The sequence below is a fragment of the Symphalangus syndactylus genome, chromosome 9, assembly GCF_028878055.3.
Source record: "Symphalangus syndactylus isolate Jambi chromosome 9, NHGRI_mSymSyn1-v2.1_pri, whole genome shotgun sequence".
NCBI classification, from domain to species: domain Eukaryota; kingdom Metazoa; phylum Chordata; class Mammalia; order Primates; family Hylobatidae; genus Symphalangus; species Symphalangus syndactylus.
In genome coordinates, this window is record NC_072431.2 from 134,006,876 (window position 1) to 134,025,046 (window position 18,171).

Sequence of the window (18,171 nt, forward strand, 5' to 3'; positions counted from 1 at the left end):
CAGGAGGAAAAATCCGCAGTAAAGGAAAAATAATTATAACATACTGACAGAGACAGGAAACGGCCAAGGGTCCCCAGCGAAACCCAACCTTCAAGCCCAAAAAGAGTCTGAAGGGTGAAAGATGGGACTCCTTGTCCCAGATGAAACTGGTGATCCAGAGGGGTAACTGCCCCTGTTTGCCCTTTCCTGAGTGATTCTTTCTGAATAATGCCCACAAGTGCACTAGGAGAATGGGGTTGGGCCACGGGAAGTTCACGCCTTGTTCAGCGGGTCGGACCCTGGGCGCTTCAGCGCGTGTGTGTGTGTGTATGTGTGTGTGTGTGTGCTGGGGCTTGGTAATCAATCTGTGAAGTGGGAGCCTGTTAGCAGGACCTCTTCTTTTTTTGCTGAGAGCTTTCTTTTAATACATTCTGCTCTCCTCACCTTTCAGTATGTCTGCATGCCTAATCTTTCCTGGCTGTGTGACAAGAACATGCTTTTAGCTAAACTAAGGAGCAAAAACGTCTGCATCAGTACTACATGGTTTAGGTACCAATGGGGCTTACATATTGATAAAAATATAAACAGTTAATAGTAACCTAATCAAAATCACAATAACTATAATGGGAACATGAGAAGAATATAAGTATGGTGGAAGCAGGGAAGAGAGAAGTAAATGGTCACTTTCCACAGTAAGAAGTCAATAAACACAGCCTAAAAACTAAAAATTAAAGGAAATATTCAGAGTAGTGGAGATTAAAAATCAAAATAACCAGTAAAGGAATAAAAAGTAGTTGCCTCCAAAAGTGGAAAATTAGGCATGAGGAGAGCAGGGAGGAGAACAGGAATCATTATTTTTCTTTAACATGTCCAAGAGAATATTGTCTACTTATACTATTTACATGTTTGGTTTGATTAAAAAATTAACAACCCTTAAAATCTTATATGAATGATGAAAATAGAGAAGAATTTGATAACAAAGAATAAAATAAGTACACAATAACAAAAAACCCTTCATAGTAAATAAGTCATACCTCTGCAGTAAATCTACTTGACACTGGTGTAATAAATCCAACTTTACCATCATTAAATACAACAGCAAACCCATCAAGTGTGGCACAGTATTCCATGTCTCTGATATGTACATCTGTGAAGCCCAGGAATGAACCTACTGATGAAAAAAATAAGCACATGAAATAGGATTAAGAATATAATAAATTACTCTCTCACCTTTTGCCAGAAAAACCTGTAAGTTTAAAAGGGTAAAAATAATGACCTAACAACCCTAAACAATTAAACTGTCCTTTCCTACTAAATGCCTCTCTCACCCCGCCTCTCATACTCTCCCCACCTCTCCCCTTGCATAAGTAATTCCAAAGAAGTGTTCATCCATAGCAGATATCTAACTAGATATCAAACATTAAACAACTGGTTCAACCTCATGTAGAAAGTGCAGCTACCTCTAGATGACTGCAGGTCTGCTGAAAAGGGTACTGTGCAAAGATTAATGGCTTTCCTTCCATTTGTCATTCCTTCCCAGTGGATAAGATGAAGAAGTCCATCAGCAGTAGCAACCAGGAGATCTTCCAACACAGACTGCAAACTGTAGGTAGAATCAATTAATTTTTAAGAGAGCATACTGGGAAAGCAATGTGTACGAATATTAAAACTGCTTTAGAGAATACTCATGCAAAAATGATCATGAAACCATTTACAAAACATCTCCATTTGTCTGCAACTTTATCTATGTATATTTCAATCTAGAATCAGAAATCCTGGAAGAAATGAAAGCCTATGGGCAGCCACAGTCACAAACTTGATAACTGATAAAACTAGTTAAAAACTACAAATACTGAAACAGCAAATTAGAAGATGGAAACAGAAGTGATAGCAGGAAGAAAGAAAAGGAGGTAGAGAAACCATAAAATGAATAGACCCAACTAATAACAGTACGACAATCTAGAGCCATTAAGTGTAGAGGTAACAATGCTCCGGCACTTGTCCAATAAAACTTTGAATAATGATGGAAATGTTCTATATCTATGCTATCTGTAAACAGTAGCTATGAGCTATATGTGGTGACTATACACTTGAAATATGGCTAGTGCAATAAAATAACTGAAATTTTATTTACTTTTCATTAATGTAAATTTAAATAAATTCATGTGTGACTAGTGGCTAGTGTATTGGAGTATAGTTCCAGGCCAATATATATTTCTTAGGTATTAGCAAGTCTCACATTGTTCATTCCTTCTACAAACATTTACTGAGCCTATCCTCTGTGACAGGTGCTATACTCTGTGTTGGATATTCGACGGTGAATAAAATATTCTCCGTCTTCAGAGGACTTCTCAGGCAAGAAATCAAAAATAGTTACATAGCATGATCTCAACACTTATCAATATTTGTGAAGATATTCAGCATTTACTTCTTTAATGGGGAAATAGCCTGTTTTGCTCACCTCTGTATGCACAGCCCCAAGGGCAGTGTTAGTTAAATCTGTCACTAAATATTCGTGCAAAGGAGGCAAGAAGAGGGAAAGGGTTAGAGGAAAGACGAACCCATAAATGAGACTGCAAAGGTACTGGCACAAAGAAAAAGACAACCAGGGAAACCAGTAGAAACTGGTATCAAGAAAGCCAAGGAAGTAAGATGGATTTAAGAAAGAGTGTTCAAAGTATCAAATACTATATAAGGAAAAACAAAAAATGTTATGTGTATATTATATATACCCTATTAAATACTATTAAATTCCTTTTCATACTTAAGAGCATATTTCAGAAATATTTTAATCCATAATGATGAAAAAATGTCTTTTAGTATTTTAATTCTTAAACTAAACCTTTAATTCTTTGGAAAGTTGACTTCAATTACTCATACTCCAAAGATTTCAGCTAATGTAGAATTTGCTGTTTTGTCCCCAACTATAAAAGTACTGAAAAACATCAGAAACAGATGTTTCTTTACCCAGCTCTATTTCTTGAACTTCACAGCCATTTGTAATCAATTACAATTCCCAGTTTTTAGACATTTCAGTTTTAAAGCATTATATATTAATTTCAAATTTATATTTCAGTGATAAAATCTATGTGTATCATTTGGTGGGTAGAGTATAAAAAGTTTATGTTTTAGAAATAAAAAAGCTGGTGTCAGTTGTTAAAATACTAATAATTCCATAAAGGTTGGTAAATAGACCTTGCCCCAAGTCACCTAAGTGTTTGCTACAACTGACTCCCCTCCCTCAGAAAAATCTGGCCAACTGAAGGATTCATTATTGGCGTAGTAGGGCGATGTCAGAACCCTGTTCGATAACCAATAACCCATGTCTTTTCATGCTGTATTGGTTATTAAATTTTTGTTTTTTTTTGAGACACAGTCTCTGTTGCCCAGGCTGGAGGGCAGTGGCGCAATCTCAGCTCACTGCAACCTCTGCCTCCCAGGTTCAAGTAGTTCTTGTGCCTCAGCCTCCTGAGTAGCTGGGAACACAGGAGTGCCACCACGCCCAGCTAATTTTTTGTATTTTTAGTAGAGACAGGGTTTCACTATGTTGGCTAGGCTGGTCTCAAACTCCTGACCTCATGATCTGCCCTTCTGCCCGCCTTGGCTCCCAAAGTGCTGGGATTATAGGCATGAGCCACTGTGCCCAGCCTGGTTCTGAAATATTTTTAATATCACAACTGTTAATGAGTACACTTAAAAATTTATGTAAATACACTCTAAGTTATATCCTTAGAGAGCCTCTTCAATCATTGACTTCATTAATTTTATGAGAGCTATGTGGTATCCCAGGTGTGCGTGTGTGTTAAATCTATGTTTAAATTTAGGATCTTGGCTGGGTGTGCTGGCTCAACGCCTGTAATCTCAGCACTTTGAGAGGCCAAGGAGGGGAAATCACCTGAGCTTAGGAGTTTGAGACCAGCCTCAACAACATGGTGAAACCTTGTCTCTACAATAAAGTACAAAAAATTAGTGTGGTGTAGTGACGTGTGCCTGTAGTCCCAGCTACTTGATAGGCTGAGGTGAGATCACTGGAGCCCAGGAGGCTGAGACTGCAGTGAGCTGTGATCATGCCACTGCAATGAGCTGTGATTGTGCCACTGCACTTCAGCCTGGGTGACAAGGTGAGACCCTGTCGGAGGAGTGGGGAGAGAGGGAAGGGAGGGGAGGGAAGGGGAGGGGAAACTCTTATTAAAATTATGTTTTTACCTTCTAAACATTCTCTATCCTCAATTAACAAAAGTTAGATGCTTAACATTAATCATATTTTTTCTTCAATCAAAAATAAAAGATGAGATAGTACTCTTACCCCATAAGCTACAGCATAACCAATATCCTAGCCTTATCTGACTTATATTTGTGGTGACAGGAGGGAAAATAATTGGTTACAAAAATCTAAGTTTCATATCTTCTCACTCAACTCAAAATCTATAGGAAATTTCAAATTTCCAGCAGTTATGTGTTTCTGGTGCTGATAACTTTGTTCTGAAATGCAATTATTTCACTGGAGTTTTGAGAGAAACCTTACAGATTTCCAACCACTGAAATTCATAGATTAAAACCTAGCACCTGACAGGTTAAACCTGGACAAGATGGCAGAAATTTTTCTTTTTTTTTTTTTCTTTTTGGCTCTTTTTCTATTCTATTTCCATGCACCATACAAGGTTTCCCACCAGGTGGAGACAGAAAGCCAAGCCTGTACAGTTTCACCTTTTTTGGTACCTACAGACACTCAGAATTCCTTATATATCAAGTTACTTTCTTGAAAACGATTCCCATGCTGAAATAAATAAAATGTGAAGTGATGAATAACCTTCTGACCAAGGCGACGAGTAACTCTGAACTCAATCTTTTGTAACACTGATTACATTTAAGCAAATAATAATTGTGTTCTTTTCTATGAGAATAAGATACGAAGGGGATGGACCAAACAAGGCAAGACAACACCCAGCCACTTGCATAGTTTTATTTAATGTTTCAGCATCATTCTGTACAGTACTCTAACAAGAGAAATGGTGAAATAAACCTTTTCTTAGAACTGTTGAGTCAGAGTGATTTTTTTAAAATTAGCATTACATTCATATAATTCAATACATTTACATAGTTCAATATTAAAAAAGAGTACACAATAAAAAGCTTTTCCCCCAAACCTGTCCCATAGCTACTCAGTTCTCATCCCAAGTTTCTTACGTATTCTTCTAGAAAAATACATGTTCTCTCTTTTAAACAAGATGGAGATACCTCATCTCCCTTTTAAAAACAAACATTAGCAACATAAGCATTTTGCTTTTTTCACCCAACAACATATTTGGAAAGTTTTTTTTCCGTAAAGAATGTCCTCGATGTTTTTACAGCTGCGTATCATTTAAATAAATTTTCTTACATCTACACAATGGAAAAGATATGCAGCTAAACTAAGTGACAACTAAAACATCAATAGTGGAACAACAAAGAAATAAAGCCAAATTGTAGGTAAGATTCCTGATTTTTTCTACCAATGGGTATAAAATAGATTTTTGGCATTCTGGTATTTCTGGCCACTTTGTCATAAAACCTTTATTCATACTTGGATGAAAAAGCGTAACTTTCGTCCAAGTGTATATAAACTTCCCAGAAGCTTAAGGCAACTTTGGAAACAAAGGCACTTTCTCTTTTCCTCAACTTGTGTGTTTTCATCAGTATTGTTTTGGGAAATATGGACTGTTATCACTCAATCAAACAATTCTAGACCTTATAAAATATAAATTTCAAAATAAGATTATAGTTGGTATATTCAATTTATGAGCTTTATTATAATAATTTAAGTATAATGTGCCATCTGTAAAACTTCCAATGTCTTAAAGGGTTAATCAAGCATTTCCAGAACTAAGAAGTTATCTTGAATTAAAAGAAATTAAACTAACTTTCCTGTTGGTCATGGGATTTACGAACTACATTGTCTACTGTCATCACACAATGTCAAATTTAACCGAAGTACTGTACCTCATGATGGGTGCTTGTAAATCCAGTATTTTCCTCATCTCTAAATTTAATGCTGGAGCACAATGTTCTTCCTTGAAATGGGGTGTCCCCTTCATTTGTGGACTTCCTCTAAAAGAAACAGCATAGAGTTAAAGAAAGATACTGAATTTGCCTCCATTCTGTGGCTAATACACATCCATTCAAATAAAGAAAATAAAATCAAACTTACAAATCAGGTATTCATCCCTCAGATTCTCAAATGAAAAACAGACTTAAATTCTATTATAGCAGACAATATCTACTTATCAATTGGAAATAAATGTTTGACTAATGTAATTTGTGTTAGGAGGGTGGGAAGGAGAAGAGAAGAGAATCTGAGAAAAAAACCCACTTGAAATAAAAGTGAACCAACTCTAAAGAGAACCAACAGGCATTTTGTTTAAAATTACTGAGGGCCCTTTCTAAGGTGGGCAACTATGGAAAAAAAAGTATCATTCTATATAGTATCTGTCCCGGTGATCCAAATCGTGTAGCTTCATCTTTACTTACTCCACACCTTATCCTTGATTCCTATTCTTTGGGTATGTATCAGAATTAAGGTGAAATTCAAGGGTGCAATTAGGAGATGTTTCACAAGTTATTTAGTAATAAATAGCAAAATACCTAAAATTTTAAAACCCTGGCATTAAATAGCTGCAGTAGAGTGCTGGATCAATGCCAACTTAACTGAACTGTCACACACTACCCTTTAAAGGACTACAAGCTGTTTTGTATTCTTTATCTTCACACAGCATAGTAGACCAGTATCTTCTTCAGTGCCTGTGTTGGAATTTAACAGTTATCTGTCTCTCACCGTCAGCTATCACTTGTGGCAACAATTAGCCTGCTGATGTCATCTCTCCCTTTCCAGTCAAGTACAGTCCTATAAATTAATTTGTCAATACTATTAAAATATGCACAAAGAGGCAAACAAGTCCAATAGCTTTCAAAGTTCCTGGCTTTGTGAAATATATTTTCATGCTCATTTTTTTAGTTTTCTTTCTTGCTTATTGTTGCTTATTTTTTAGTTACAGACTATTTTTCTTATAAGTTTTGTGGTGATTTATTACCATTCTATTCTGCTACTACTATGAACTGGAGTACTTAATTCCTTCTAAGTCTAAATGACTAAACTAGCTAATGTTTAACCATACAGGTTCATGTTCAACTAACATGTCTGATGTGACAGCTTGTAAAAAGGACATGAAAGTAATTAGTTTACAGGAGTCACATTTAAACTTCTGAACACACAGTCTGTGATGATTTACTGAGATGTCTTTATCTAGTTTTAAAGTTACATTTTATTTTCCAAAGTAATATATACACAGAAGTTAAAATTCAAATAGGGCTAGAAAGCTTAAGACAGAAAACAACACAGAGGTAGACTCCTTTTAGTGGAAACTGAAAAAGACATATGTCTTCTTTTGAGAAGTGTCTGTTCATATCCTTCAGCCCACTTTTTGATGGGGTTGTTTTTTTCTTGTAAATTTGTTTGAGTCTTTTGTAGATGCTGGATATTAAAATCCTTTGTCAGATGAGTAGATTGCAAAAATTTTCTCCCATTCTGTAGGTTGCCTGTTCACTCTGATGGTAGTTTCTTTTGCTGTGCAGAAGCTCTTTAACAGACACATGAAAAAATGCTCATCATCACTGGCCATCAGAGAAATGCAAATCAAAACCACAATGAGATATCATCTCACACTGGTTAGAATGGCGATCATTAAAAAGTCAGGAATCAACCAGGTGCTGGAGAGGATATGAAGAAATAGGAACACTTTTACACTGTTGATGGGACTGTAAACTAGTTCAACCATTGTGGAAGACAGTGTGGCAATTCCTCAGGCATCTAGAACTAGAAATACCATTTGACCCAGCCATCCCATTACTGGGTATATACCCAAAGGATTATTAATCATGCTGCTATCAAGACACATGCACACGTATGTTTATTGTGGCACTATTCACAATAGCAAAGACTTGGAACCAACCCAAATGTTCAACAATGATAGACTGGATTAAGAAAATGTGGCACATATACACCATGGAAACTATGCAGCCATAAAAAATCACGAGTTCATGCCCTTTGTAGGGACATGGATGAAGGTGGAAACCATCATTCTCAGCAAACTATCGCAAGGACAAAAAACCAAACACTGCATGTTCTCACTCACAGGTGGGAATTGAACAATGAGAACACTTGGACACAGGAAAGGGAACATCACACATCAGGTCCTGTTGTGGGGTTGGGGGGAGGGGGGAGGGATAGTATTAGGAGATATACCTAATGTAAATGACGAGTTAATGGGTGCAGCTTACCAACACGGCACATGTATACATATGTAACAAACCTGTACGTTGTGCACATGTACCCTAAAACTTAAAAGTATAATAAAAATATATATATATACATATATATAAAAAGGGAAAACAAACAAACAAGATATATGTCCTGATTTGAACAGACCAACTCCTAAAATAACAGCTCTGAGTTAAAATGGGAAAACTGAACACAGACTAAGTATTTGATGAATTAATAAACTATTAATTCTATTGGGTGTAATAACACTGTGGTTTGGTTTCCTTAAAATGTCTACCTGTTACAGATAAAACAGAAGCATTTAGGGTTGAATGATTTAGTATATGGAAGTTGCTTTAATATTTAAAAAGTATGCATGCATGGGGAGAGGGGGATGCTGACAGCTTTTGAATCTGGAAGACAAGTACATTGGGTACATGTCCTTTTAGATTCTCAGGTGTGGCTGTGGAGTTCAATGACATTCCTATTCACAGACTAGCTCTTTTTCCTCTGAAGTACCTAGGATCTTCTTTTTATATATCCGATGGGTTCTGAAATTTCAGAATAATTAATTTTTCTACAAGTATGTGAATGTTTATCATTGCATTGAGCACTTGTTCAATCTACTGATATATTTAGTTTAAACTCTAGGAAATTTACATGTTTTTCCTTAATATAATAATAAGCTTCTCCATTCCCTGTTCTCTCTTTCTACAACTCCTAGTCAGATATTAAACCTCATATTAAACTCTAATTTTCTCTGTTCTCTCTTATTCTTGTTTTTCTATTCTATACCCAGGGAAAGTTCCTCAACTGTTTCTTTCAATGCTTTTACTGAATATGTTTCTACTATTGTACTTTTCATTAGGAGAATTTTCTCATCCACTCCACTTGTTTTCTTAAACCATCCTGCTTTGTTTGATTAGCCAAAATCTGTCTAAGGTTGTTCATTATTTCCTCGAGGTGTTTTCATTCCTTCAAGTATCTGTTTACTTTAAGTTCCTTTTTTCTGGTATGTGTTTCTAAGTTACATTGGAAACTTTCCTAAGATGGCTAACAATGTTTAGTCCTTTGTTTTTACTTTAGAGGTTAACAATAAAAAGGTGACTATGTGTCTGCAGGCTGTCAACTGGTGGACTTCAGCAGGGTAGTGGTCAGCCAGCTTTTTTGTTGGGGTCTTCAAATACTAGTACCTGTTGAGCAGTTTTTCTTCAGTGGTTCCATTTCTCCAGGAAGGATCCCTCAAACCTGCCTGGGATATCAAAGCGTGAAAGACAGAAGTCTGGAGCCAAGCAGGGTAAGGAGGCACTATGACAACTTTAGCATCTCACTCTTTTGTTAAATATAATACATATTGTTAAACCAGACAGTATATTTCCTGTGAGGTGGGAACATAGGAATCCTTATTCAGAGTTTTCAAGCAATCTCTGTGTTGATGGCCCCTGCCTCACTCCTATATTCTGTAGTACTAGTCCTTCTAATCTCTGAGCCTTTCTGAGTTTGCAGGTAAAACAAGGTGCTTTTTATCAGTATCCTGTAGGTTCTTAAGCGCTCAAGTTTGATGGTCTTCCTTAGTTATTTACTCTTTTCCTTCGGATTTTTAGCTCAAGGGTTGGAGATACCTCTAGTTTTGATTAAAGATGGACATTTTATTTCAGCTTTTTTTCTGTTAGTGATTACCAAGAGAAAGAATGGAAACCACATTACCTATCTTAAAACTGGAAACTGTATTTTTCTTTATATGAATATTCTCATTTATTACAACTAAAGTATTGTAAGAACTTTAAAGCAAATTTAAGTAAATCCTAATTTCTTCATGACTTCCATTATAAAATTAGAGATACATCTGGCAGGAAAGTTTCCATCCTGTCTTCCAAACATACTAAAATAGAGCAAACTTTAAAAAATTACAGTAACAAAAAAATTCTGACTTTCTCATAAAAAATATTATTACTTAGAATTCAACTATAATTTGATAAGGTACAGCATTAGATGATTGGAAGAGAGTCATAGAAGATGAGTCTAGAAGAATAAGTTAAAGCCAGATTATGAGAGCACTGAATGCCAGGAGAATAGCAATAGAGCATTTACTATGTACGAGATAGTGTACAAAACGTTCTATACACATCACCTCAACCGATCATTTGTAATCTTTTGAGACAGGAATTATCTCCACTTTTTCAGAGAGAAAACTGAAACTTACAAATATTGAGAACTTTGCTCTTGGTCACAAAGCTAAGAAAGTAAGGGAGCTGATAATCAAACTCTAATATTTAAGGCTCTATGCAACTGAAAATTAGAGTTAGAGACTAACACAGTAACCTCTGTCTGCACATCAAAATAATGGAATGAATGCTAAAGAATGGATTGGGGATGGAGTAGGGAAGGGAACACACACTGTAAATGTTAATGTTTTTCATATCTGGACAGACAGCAGAACTGCCGTTTCCTGCCTTCTTAAAATTGGGTGTGGCCACATGATTTACTTTGGCCTATAAAATATGAGGGGAAGTGATTTGTGTCACTTCTGAACAGAAGATTTAAGAGCCAACACTTGGTACGTGTTCTGTTTTTAATCCTCTACTGTGGTAACTTAACCTATGCTGAATAACGTAGTATACAAAATCAAGTAACTGACAATTGTTAGATTTTTGTCCTGTAAAACTCAACAAATTAAGTTTGTGACTATTCAACATGAGTGATTTTATTAACTATGCAATCTGAGAAACAGGAAAAAAGAATGAAAAAAAAAATAGACCCAGTTTAAAGACTTATGGGAACAACCTCATAAATACCAATTCCTGTCTGTATGATGTAAGTCCAAAGACAAGGAGAGAGAAAAGAGAATATATGAAGAAATCATGGTTACAAACTTTCCAAATCTGAGAAAGCCAAGAGTCTTTCTTCTAAGAAACTCCAAGTAGGATAAATTTTAAAAGATGCACACAGAGACACACTATGTTCAAACTGTCAAAAAAACAAAGAGAATCTTGAAAGCAGCAAGAGATGTATGTGACTCTGCACATACAAGAAATCCCAAATAAGACTGACAGCCAACTTTTCATAGGAAACCATGGAGGCCAGAAAACAGTGGGATGACATATTTCAAGTGCTGAAATATCTAGAAAAATTATCCTTCAAAAACAAAAAAGAAATTAATGAATTTCCAGATAAACAAAAAGTTGAGAGAATTTGTCACAAGTAGACCTGAACTACAAGAAATGCTAAAGGAAGTTCTTCAGCCTGAAAAAACAAGAAGCAATAACTCAAAGCCATGTGAGAAAATAAAGAACACTGATAAAAGTAATTACACAGGTAAATATAAAAGCCAGCAGTATTTTTGTTTCAGATATCTGCCTTTTCTTTCCTACATGACTCAAAAGACAAGTGCATAAAACAGTAATTATACATCTATGTTAACAGTTACACAGTGTATAAAGATGTAATTTGTGATAACAACAACATAAAAAGGGAGAGAGGGAGATGTACAGGAACATAGTTTTGAGATATTATTGAAGCTAAGTTGGTATTACTTCAAACTAGGCTGTTGTACATGCAAGATATTAATTTAATCCCCAAGGTAACCATTAATAACTAAAACATGTACAAAAAAGGAAATGAGAAAGGAGTCAAAATGGTACACTGCAAAAAATCAAACCAACAACAACAAAAAGGCAGTAGTGGAGGAACCCAGGAACAAAAAAGATACAGACATAATAGAAAACAAACAGCAAAACGGCAGAAATCCTTCTTTATCAGTAAGTACTTTAAATGTAAATGGATTAAAAGCATTCATTAAAAGGCAAGCATTGTCAGAACGGATTCAAATAAACCAAATGACTCCACTTATAAGCTGTCTGCAAGAGAATTACTTTAGATCCAAGGAAACAAGTTGAAGGTGGAAGGAAGGAAAAATAAATTCCATGCGAATAGTAGGGTGGCTGTGGTAAAAATCACAAACAAACAAACAAACAAACAAAAAAGACTTTAAGAACTATCACAAGAGACAAAGAAGGATTTTTATAATGATAAAACAGTCAATCTAGCAAGAAGATACCACACCTATGAATAGATACAAATATAACATCAGAGCCACAAAATATTAATATATGAAGAAAGAACACACAACTGAAGGGAAAAATAGATATGTAATAATGTTAGAGACTTCAATACCCCACTTTCAATAATGGATAGAACTGGACAGAAAATAAGGAAATAGAGCATTTAAATAACACTATACAAACCACTTAGACCTAAGACACATACTGAATATGCCACCCAACAGCAGAATACATATTATTCCCAAATGCACATGGAACATTCTCCAAGACAAAATGGATATTAAACCACAAAAAAGTCATAATAAATTTTAAAAGACTGAAAGCATATAAAGTATCTTCTCTAACCAAATGGAATATAACTAAAAATCAGTAAAAGAAAAACTAGAAAATTCAAATATGTGGAAATCCAAAATACACTCTAAAACAATCAATGACTCAAAGAAGAACCAAAAGGGAAATTAGGAAATACTCTGAAACTAATGAAAACAAAAATGCAACATTATGGGATACAGTGAATGAAGTCCTCAGAGGGAAATTTATAGCTAAAATGCCTCCATTAAAAAAAAAGATTTCAAATCAATAACCTCACTTTATACCTTATGGAACTAGTAAAAGAGCTAGCAGAAGGATGGATGTGATAAAAATTAGAGTGGCTATACATGAAATCGAGAATAGAAAAACAGAGAAAAATCAATTAAAGCAAGAGTTGGTTGTTTGAAAACATCAATACAATTGAAAAACCTAAGGAAAAAGAAGACTATAAGTCTGAAATGAAAATGGGAATATTATTACTGACCATACAAAAAAATAGTATGGGTTATAAGAGAATATTGTAAACAATTGAATGCTAACAAGTTAGATAACCTATGTTAAATGGACAAATTCCTAGAAACACAAATTTCCCAACTGACTCAAGAGGAAATAAAACATATGAATAGACCTATAAGTAACAAAATTGAGTCAGTAATCAAAAACCTCCCAATAAAGAAGAGCCCAAAACCAGATGGCTTAATTAGTGACTTATACAGTATTTAAATAAGAATGAACATTCATCCTTCTCAAGATGTTATTAAAAAAAAATAGGTAAGAAGAGGGAACACTTTCTAATTCATTCCTTTTTTTTGAGACAGAGTCTTGCTCTGTGGAGTGAAACTGCATGGAAAAGAAAAAATTTAATTATTTTCTAACTTTTATTAAGATTATTTGTGACTCCTCTAGTTCAAAGTTATAGGAAGTTTTAAGTGATCTGTTCCAACGATTTTTCCACAAGCTTTGTTTTTAGTGTGCAATTGTGCAGAATGAAGGTGTTTACACAATGCATGTATCATGCTTTGGCAAAAATACCTGCTCATGAAATGGTACAAAGCTTGATAGACAATTCAAGTATTTTAAAAAGAAACAAAATATATAATTTATTATATATTTATAAGGCATATTTATAAATATACATTAACATACATGAGAATTTAATTTATAAGATTCCCCTCTAAAAGTGTTGAAATTTGCCAGATTTACAAATAGACTTTTAAGATTTGTAGATGGAATTTAAAAGTTTGAGCTACAGTTATTATTTTGAAGCTTTAATAAATTGAATATTTTTAATCCAAAGTAAACTCTAAATTAATATTCAGATTTTTTACTTTGAAAACACAAAATCACATATGAACAAAAAGAAATGAAACAGCCGAATACATTACGGGATAGGCAAAAGGGATTAATCCCACTATAATCCCCTCAATAATGTTCTAAATTTCTATCTATTTGAGATTAACTGGGGCTAACAAAAAACAAATTAACAAAATTTATAGAACTAGCTAAAAACTGTCAGTCATTCCCAGCTCAGTATTGGTTAGTTTAATCAAGCGGTCTCCCTACAAGCCATGGCAGAATTTGTGAAGGAAAGAACAGAAATGTCAAGGAAGGAAACTTGGTGGGGTGGGGTGGGGACAGCCCATGGGAACTATGACCCTGAGAGACAAGAAACCAGTAAAAGGAAAAAAAAAAAAAAAAAAAAAAAGTAGGAATTTTTTTCTTAATGCAGTTTCGGATCAATCGTGTGAAAGTTTTCTTAATGTATTCTAAGTTGTGGTTCTTAAAGCCAAGAGGTTTACACATCACTGGCTATATAAAACTAGTTCTGTAGATAATTTGTCTTATTTACAGATAGACAACTTTCAGATATGCTTTAAAGTTAATCTTGGTAAATCGCCACTAATTTTAATACTGTATATGAAATCCAATAATACAATTTAGTTTCAGAATCAGAGTGAACAGACATCAAAAAGTGTTGTAAATCTCAGATTATTGCAAAAATCTAAGATGTGAAAAATTCAACAATTACATTTTATTTACAAAAATTGATTTACATAGGATTTGTTAAAATCCAATTTATGAAACAGAACAAATCTAGAGACACTAGGTTGCCCTTACCACTTGTGTGGAATTTGTCTGTCTAGAAAGTTTTATAAAATGTTACTTTTATATTTTATTTATATATGCAATATACAAACAGTTTTTTGGAAAAAAAAAGACACTGAAATAAATGTAAGCTATACTTACATTTAAGAAAGATGAATAAAAACATTTACCCACTAATTCCAGTTCAGAATTGCAGATGGCCAGGGCCCATCCCAGCAGCTTGGGGCCAAAGCTGAAGCCCACCTTGGACCTGATGTCATTCCACTGGAGGGCGCACTCACACACATACCCCATACTCACTCAGACTGGGGCCATGCAGATGCTGATTCACCTAAAGTGTACATCTTTGGGATGCGGGAGGAAACTACAGTACTACACAGACATAGGGAGAATATGAAAATTCCATATTAACAGTGGCCCTGGCCAAGGATCAATTTTTTTCCCTCATTGATGTTATGACATTATTCAAGGATATGATGTAAGGAGTTTCTCACTATATTAAAGAAGCTATCTTTGTAAATACTTGGAATTTTCAAGTATTGTATAAATGAATACTCTGCCAAAGTTCCCCAGAGGAGTCAAGTCTGTTACTGCTTACATTTGATACATGACTCAATCTGAGACTTAGTTTTGAACAAGTATACCTGTATTTTTTGGCAATCTCTTAAAGTTTTGTCATTCTTCAAATTCTAATTCACTCTAAAACCTCACAGTTAATGAACTAGAATTCCCTTCTTTTCTAAACACATATAAATTGTCTTAAATATGCAATGGAGGCAGATTATATTTACATAATTCAAAAGGCAACCTAGACAACAATACCAGTTACAACTTATTAAGAATCTTATCACTCATTTTTCTCATTTTGTAGACACACAGCACAGAAAGCAACTTTAGAAAATGGCTTTTCCAAAGTCTTGGGAAAAAGTAGAATCTGAACTGGAACCTGGGCCTCTCTGATTCCAACTGCCATATTTTTTTCCACATCTCTAAACTGCTGGGTATTTATTTGAGGTATCAATAGCAAGTCTAAGAAAAATATCACAAGAAAGTAGGAAAAATGAAGCTAAGCCAGTTTTGTTTTATTAATGTATTTCACATACATTAACTTTTGTAACTAAAAGTAAAGCCTCCCAGTTTTCTATTCCAATGAATGATAAGGCATTCATGTTAATGAGTGGCCCTTAAAGGGCCGTGAAAAAAATAAAATGTTTCTATGGGATGGGTCAACCACTAGTCAAACTTCCCAGGACATTGAGGGGGGAGTAATTCCTCATCAAATTGGTAAAAACCAAAAAGCAAACCACAATACCAACAAGTGTAGCATAAAACTACACAGAAGTCTTAAAAGAAAAGAAGACTGCTTTTAAAGCAAGTCAAGTATGCTTTGAGGGCTAGATCAGGTGATAGAGAAAACTGACTCACAAATTCAACAGCCATTTCTTTGAGCAAATTCTTTTGTGCAGGAGATATCAAATGCTTTAAGGGCCAGCTAAAGAAAAGAATAATGTGGCAAATAACCCAATAGATTTGGGGTGTGGGGGAACAGAAACTTCAAGAACGCAATTAATTATAGTGTTTTTCCTTGCAACATAACTTACCTAAGTCCTGACTTTTCTCCCAAGTACAGAACTCAAGTCTCCTTATCTACAAAACTTCCCTTGACAACTAATCACTTTACCCTGAAATGCTATTATGACTTTTCAAGATATTTACCTGACAATCTGTTATTTTATACTGCCATTAACTTTAAACAATTATTCATTAGCATCTTCAGCAGTGGTGAACGGTTTTACAGACAGGCATACAACAAATGAGGATGAATCCATTTGAGATGATTCTGAAATGTGCAAGGCTTGATCTAGAAAGTTCTGGCAGTCCTATGTAAATTCCGGGACTAAGAGGCTTTAGTTCTCCAACCATAATTCTGGAAAGGCTCAGAACTATTTCTTTTCCCAAAACTCCAGGCCTCGTATTTCATCATTTGCATTCATCGTTGTTTACTGGAATGCTTACAATAATAAAAAGTATTTCTGGATGAAATGAAATAATGATATCTTGGATGTGCTTAAATATACTCCAGTGGAAAAAGACTGAAAATTGTTCAAACTGACTGATGGACACATAGATGGTCATTTTATTATTCTACTAATAGAGTACCTGGTACCAAACCAATGCCCAGAAACAAGAGAACTGGACAAAATAGATCAACCAACCATATTTAGAAATGAGACAGCAGGCAGCACAGGACTGATATCATGAGGGAAGGAAAACAAACACGTTTTCTGGGAGAAGTCACCCTCTAACCTCTTAAGGTTTTGTCCACCATGTAGAGTGAGAGAACCCAAGCATAATATAGCAGCCTTGTTAAGCTGAGGAGAAAAAGATTAAAGTTCAGAGAAGCAGAAGCAGCTATTTGTGAAGTACAGCACCAGTGATGTGGGAGTCACACAGAGAAAAGCTCTAGAAACCTGCAGGGGTTTCCCCTGAGTCTTACTGAATACTATGCAAATACATAGTGACACTCCACAAATACAGGCAAAGAATGACTACTAGGGTTTTTGGCTACCCAGTTCATATAGGACTGGGAGACACTTCAGTTCTGACTAGCCAGAATGGAGAGACCTTGTTAAAGACCCAGGACATTCAGTGGACTTCAGAAGGGCTAAGCTAGCTTAACAGTTAAATCCATCCTAAAAAACATATAAAAAGCCTCAAAAGACCTGTAAGATCTCCAAGCAGCTTAACTGCCACCCAAAACAACCTTCAATACTTTTTAAAGGAAAAGGACAAAAATCAGACAATGGATAATGTAATACAATATCTAACATCCAATCTGAAATTACTAGACATGTGATATGACCCAGCAATTCTATTCCTAGGTATTTATTTACTCAAGAGATACAGGACAACTGGAGAGTGAAATGAGATTAGAATCTAAAAAAGCAAAGTTCACATTTTTTTACTTTTTATCTTTATAGATCTCTCATTGTTGGATTTTTTAAAATAAGAAGGTATTCATGAATTAGTAGTGTAAATTTTTAAAACATACTATGGGAATGCACATGCCAGATCAGTTATTTACTGGGTACACGGGAGGATATAGGAGAGTTTGGGGCAGAAGGTTTATAGAGTACAACAGATGTCTGACCTGAGCTTGAAAACCAAGTCAGATAAATTTCTTACATAAAAAAAGACAGCAGGGGAGTCATACCGAATAGAGCAAATAACAAAGCAACAGAGGCATTAAATAGGAATTGTGGGTTCGATGTGTTCAAGATATGGAGAAAGTAGGTTCTAAATGCCAGGCCACAAGATTGGACATTGTTTGGGAAAAAAAAAATTGTTATCAATGCAACTGATAAACTTCATTATGTAGGTGAAAGAGACTAAGGGAAGAGAAATGAGTTAGTGAATAAG

The 18,171-nt window shown here is 35.0% G+C and overlaps 1 protein-coding gene across 8 annotated transcripts in view; it reads right to left on the reverse strand.

Annotated features, from left to right (window-relative positions):
• Positions 1-18,171, reverse strand: part of RIC1 (RIC1 homolog, RAB6A GEF complex partner 1) — a 154,779-nt gene that overhangs the window by 58,321 nt on the left and 78,287 nt on the right. For 5 of the 8 annotated variants that reach the window (XR_008660246.2, XR_008660244.2, XM_055294304.2 and 2 more), the window contains exons 4-6: positions 5,959-6,066; positions 1,440-1,582; positions 1,014-1,150 (exon numbers count right to left, since the gene is read on the reverse strand). Coding sequence is in view for 6 of the 8 variants with exons in the window: in XM_055294304.2 (XP_055150279.1) it covers positions 1,014-1,150; positions 1,440-1,582; positions 5,959-6,066 (388 nt within the window). In the remaining 2 variants the exon portion in view is untranslated. Of the gene's footprint in view, positions 1-1,013; positions 1,151-1,439; positions 1,583-5,958; positions 6,067-9,465; positions 9,525-18,171 lie in introns of all 8 variants that reach the window. The other 3 variants (XM_063609175.1, XM_063609177.1, XM_055294302.2) reach the window with 2 other exon arrangements.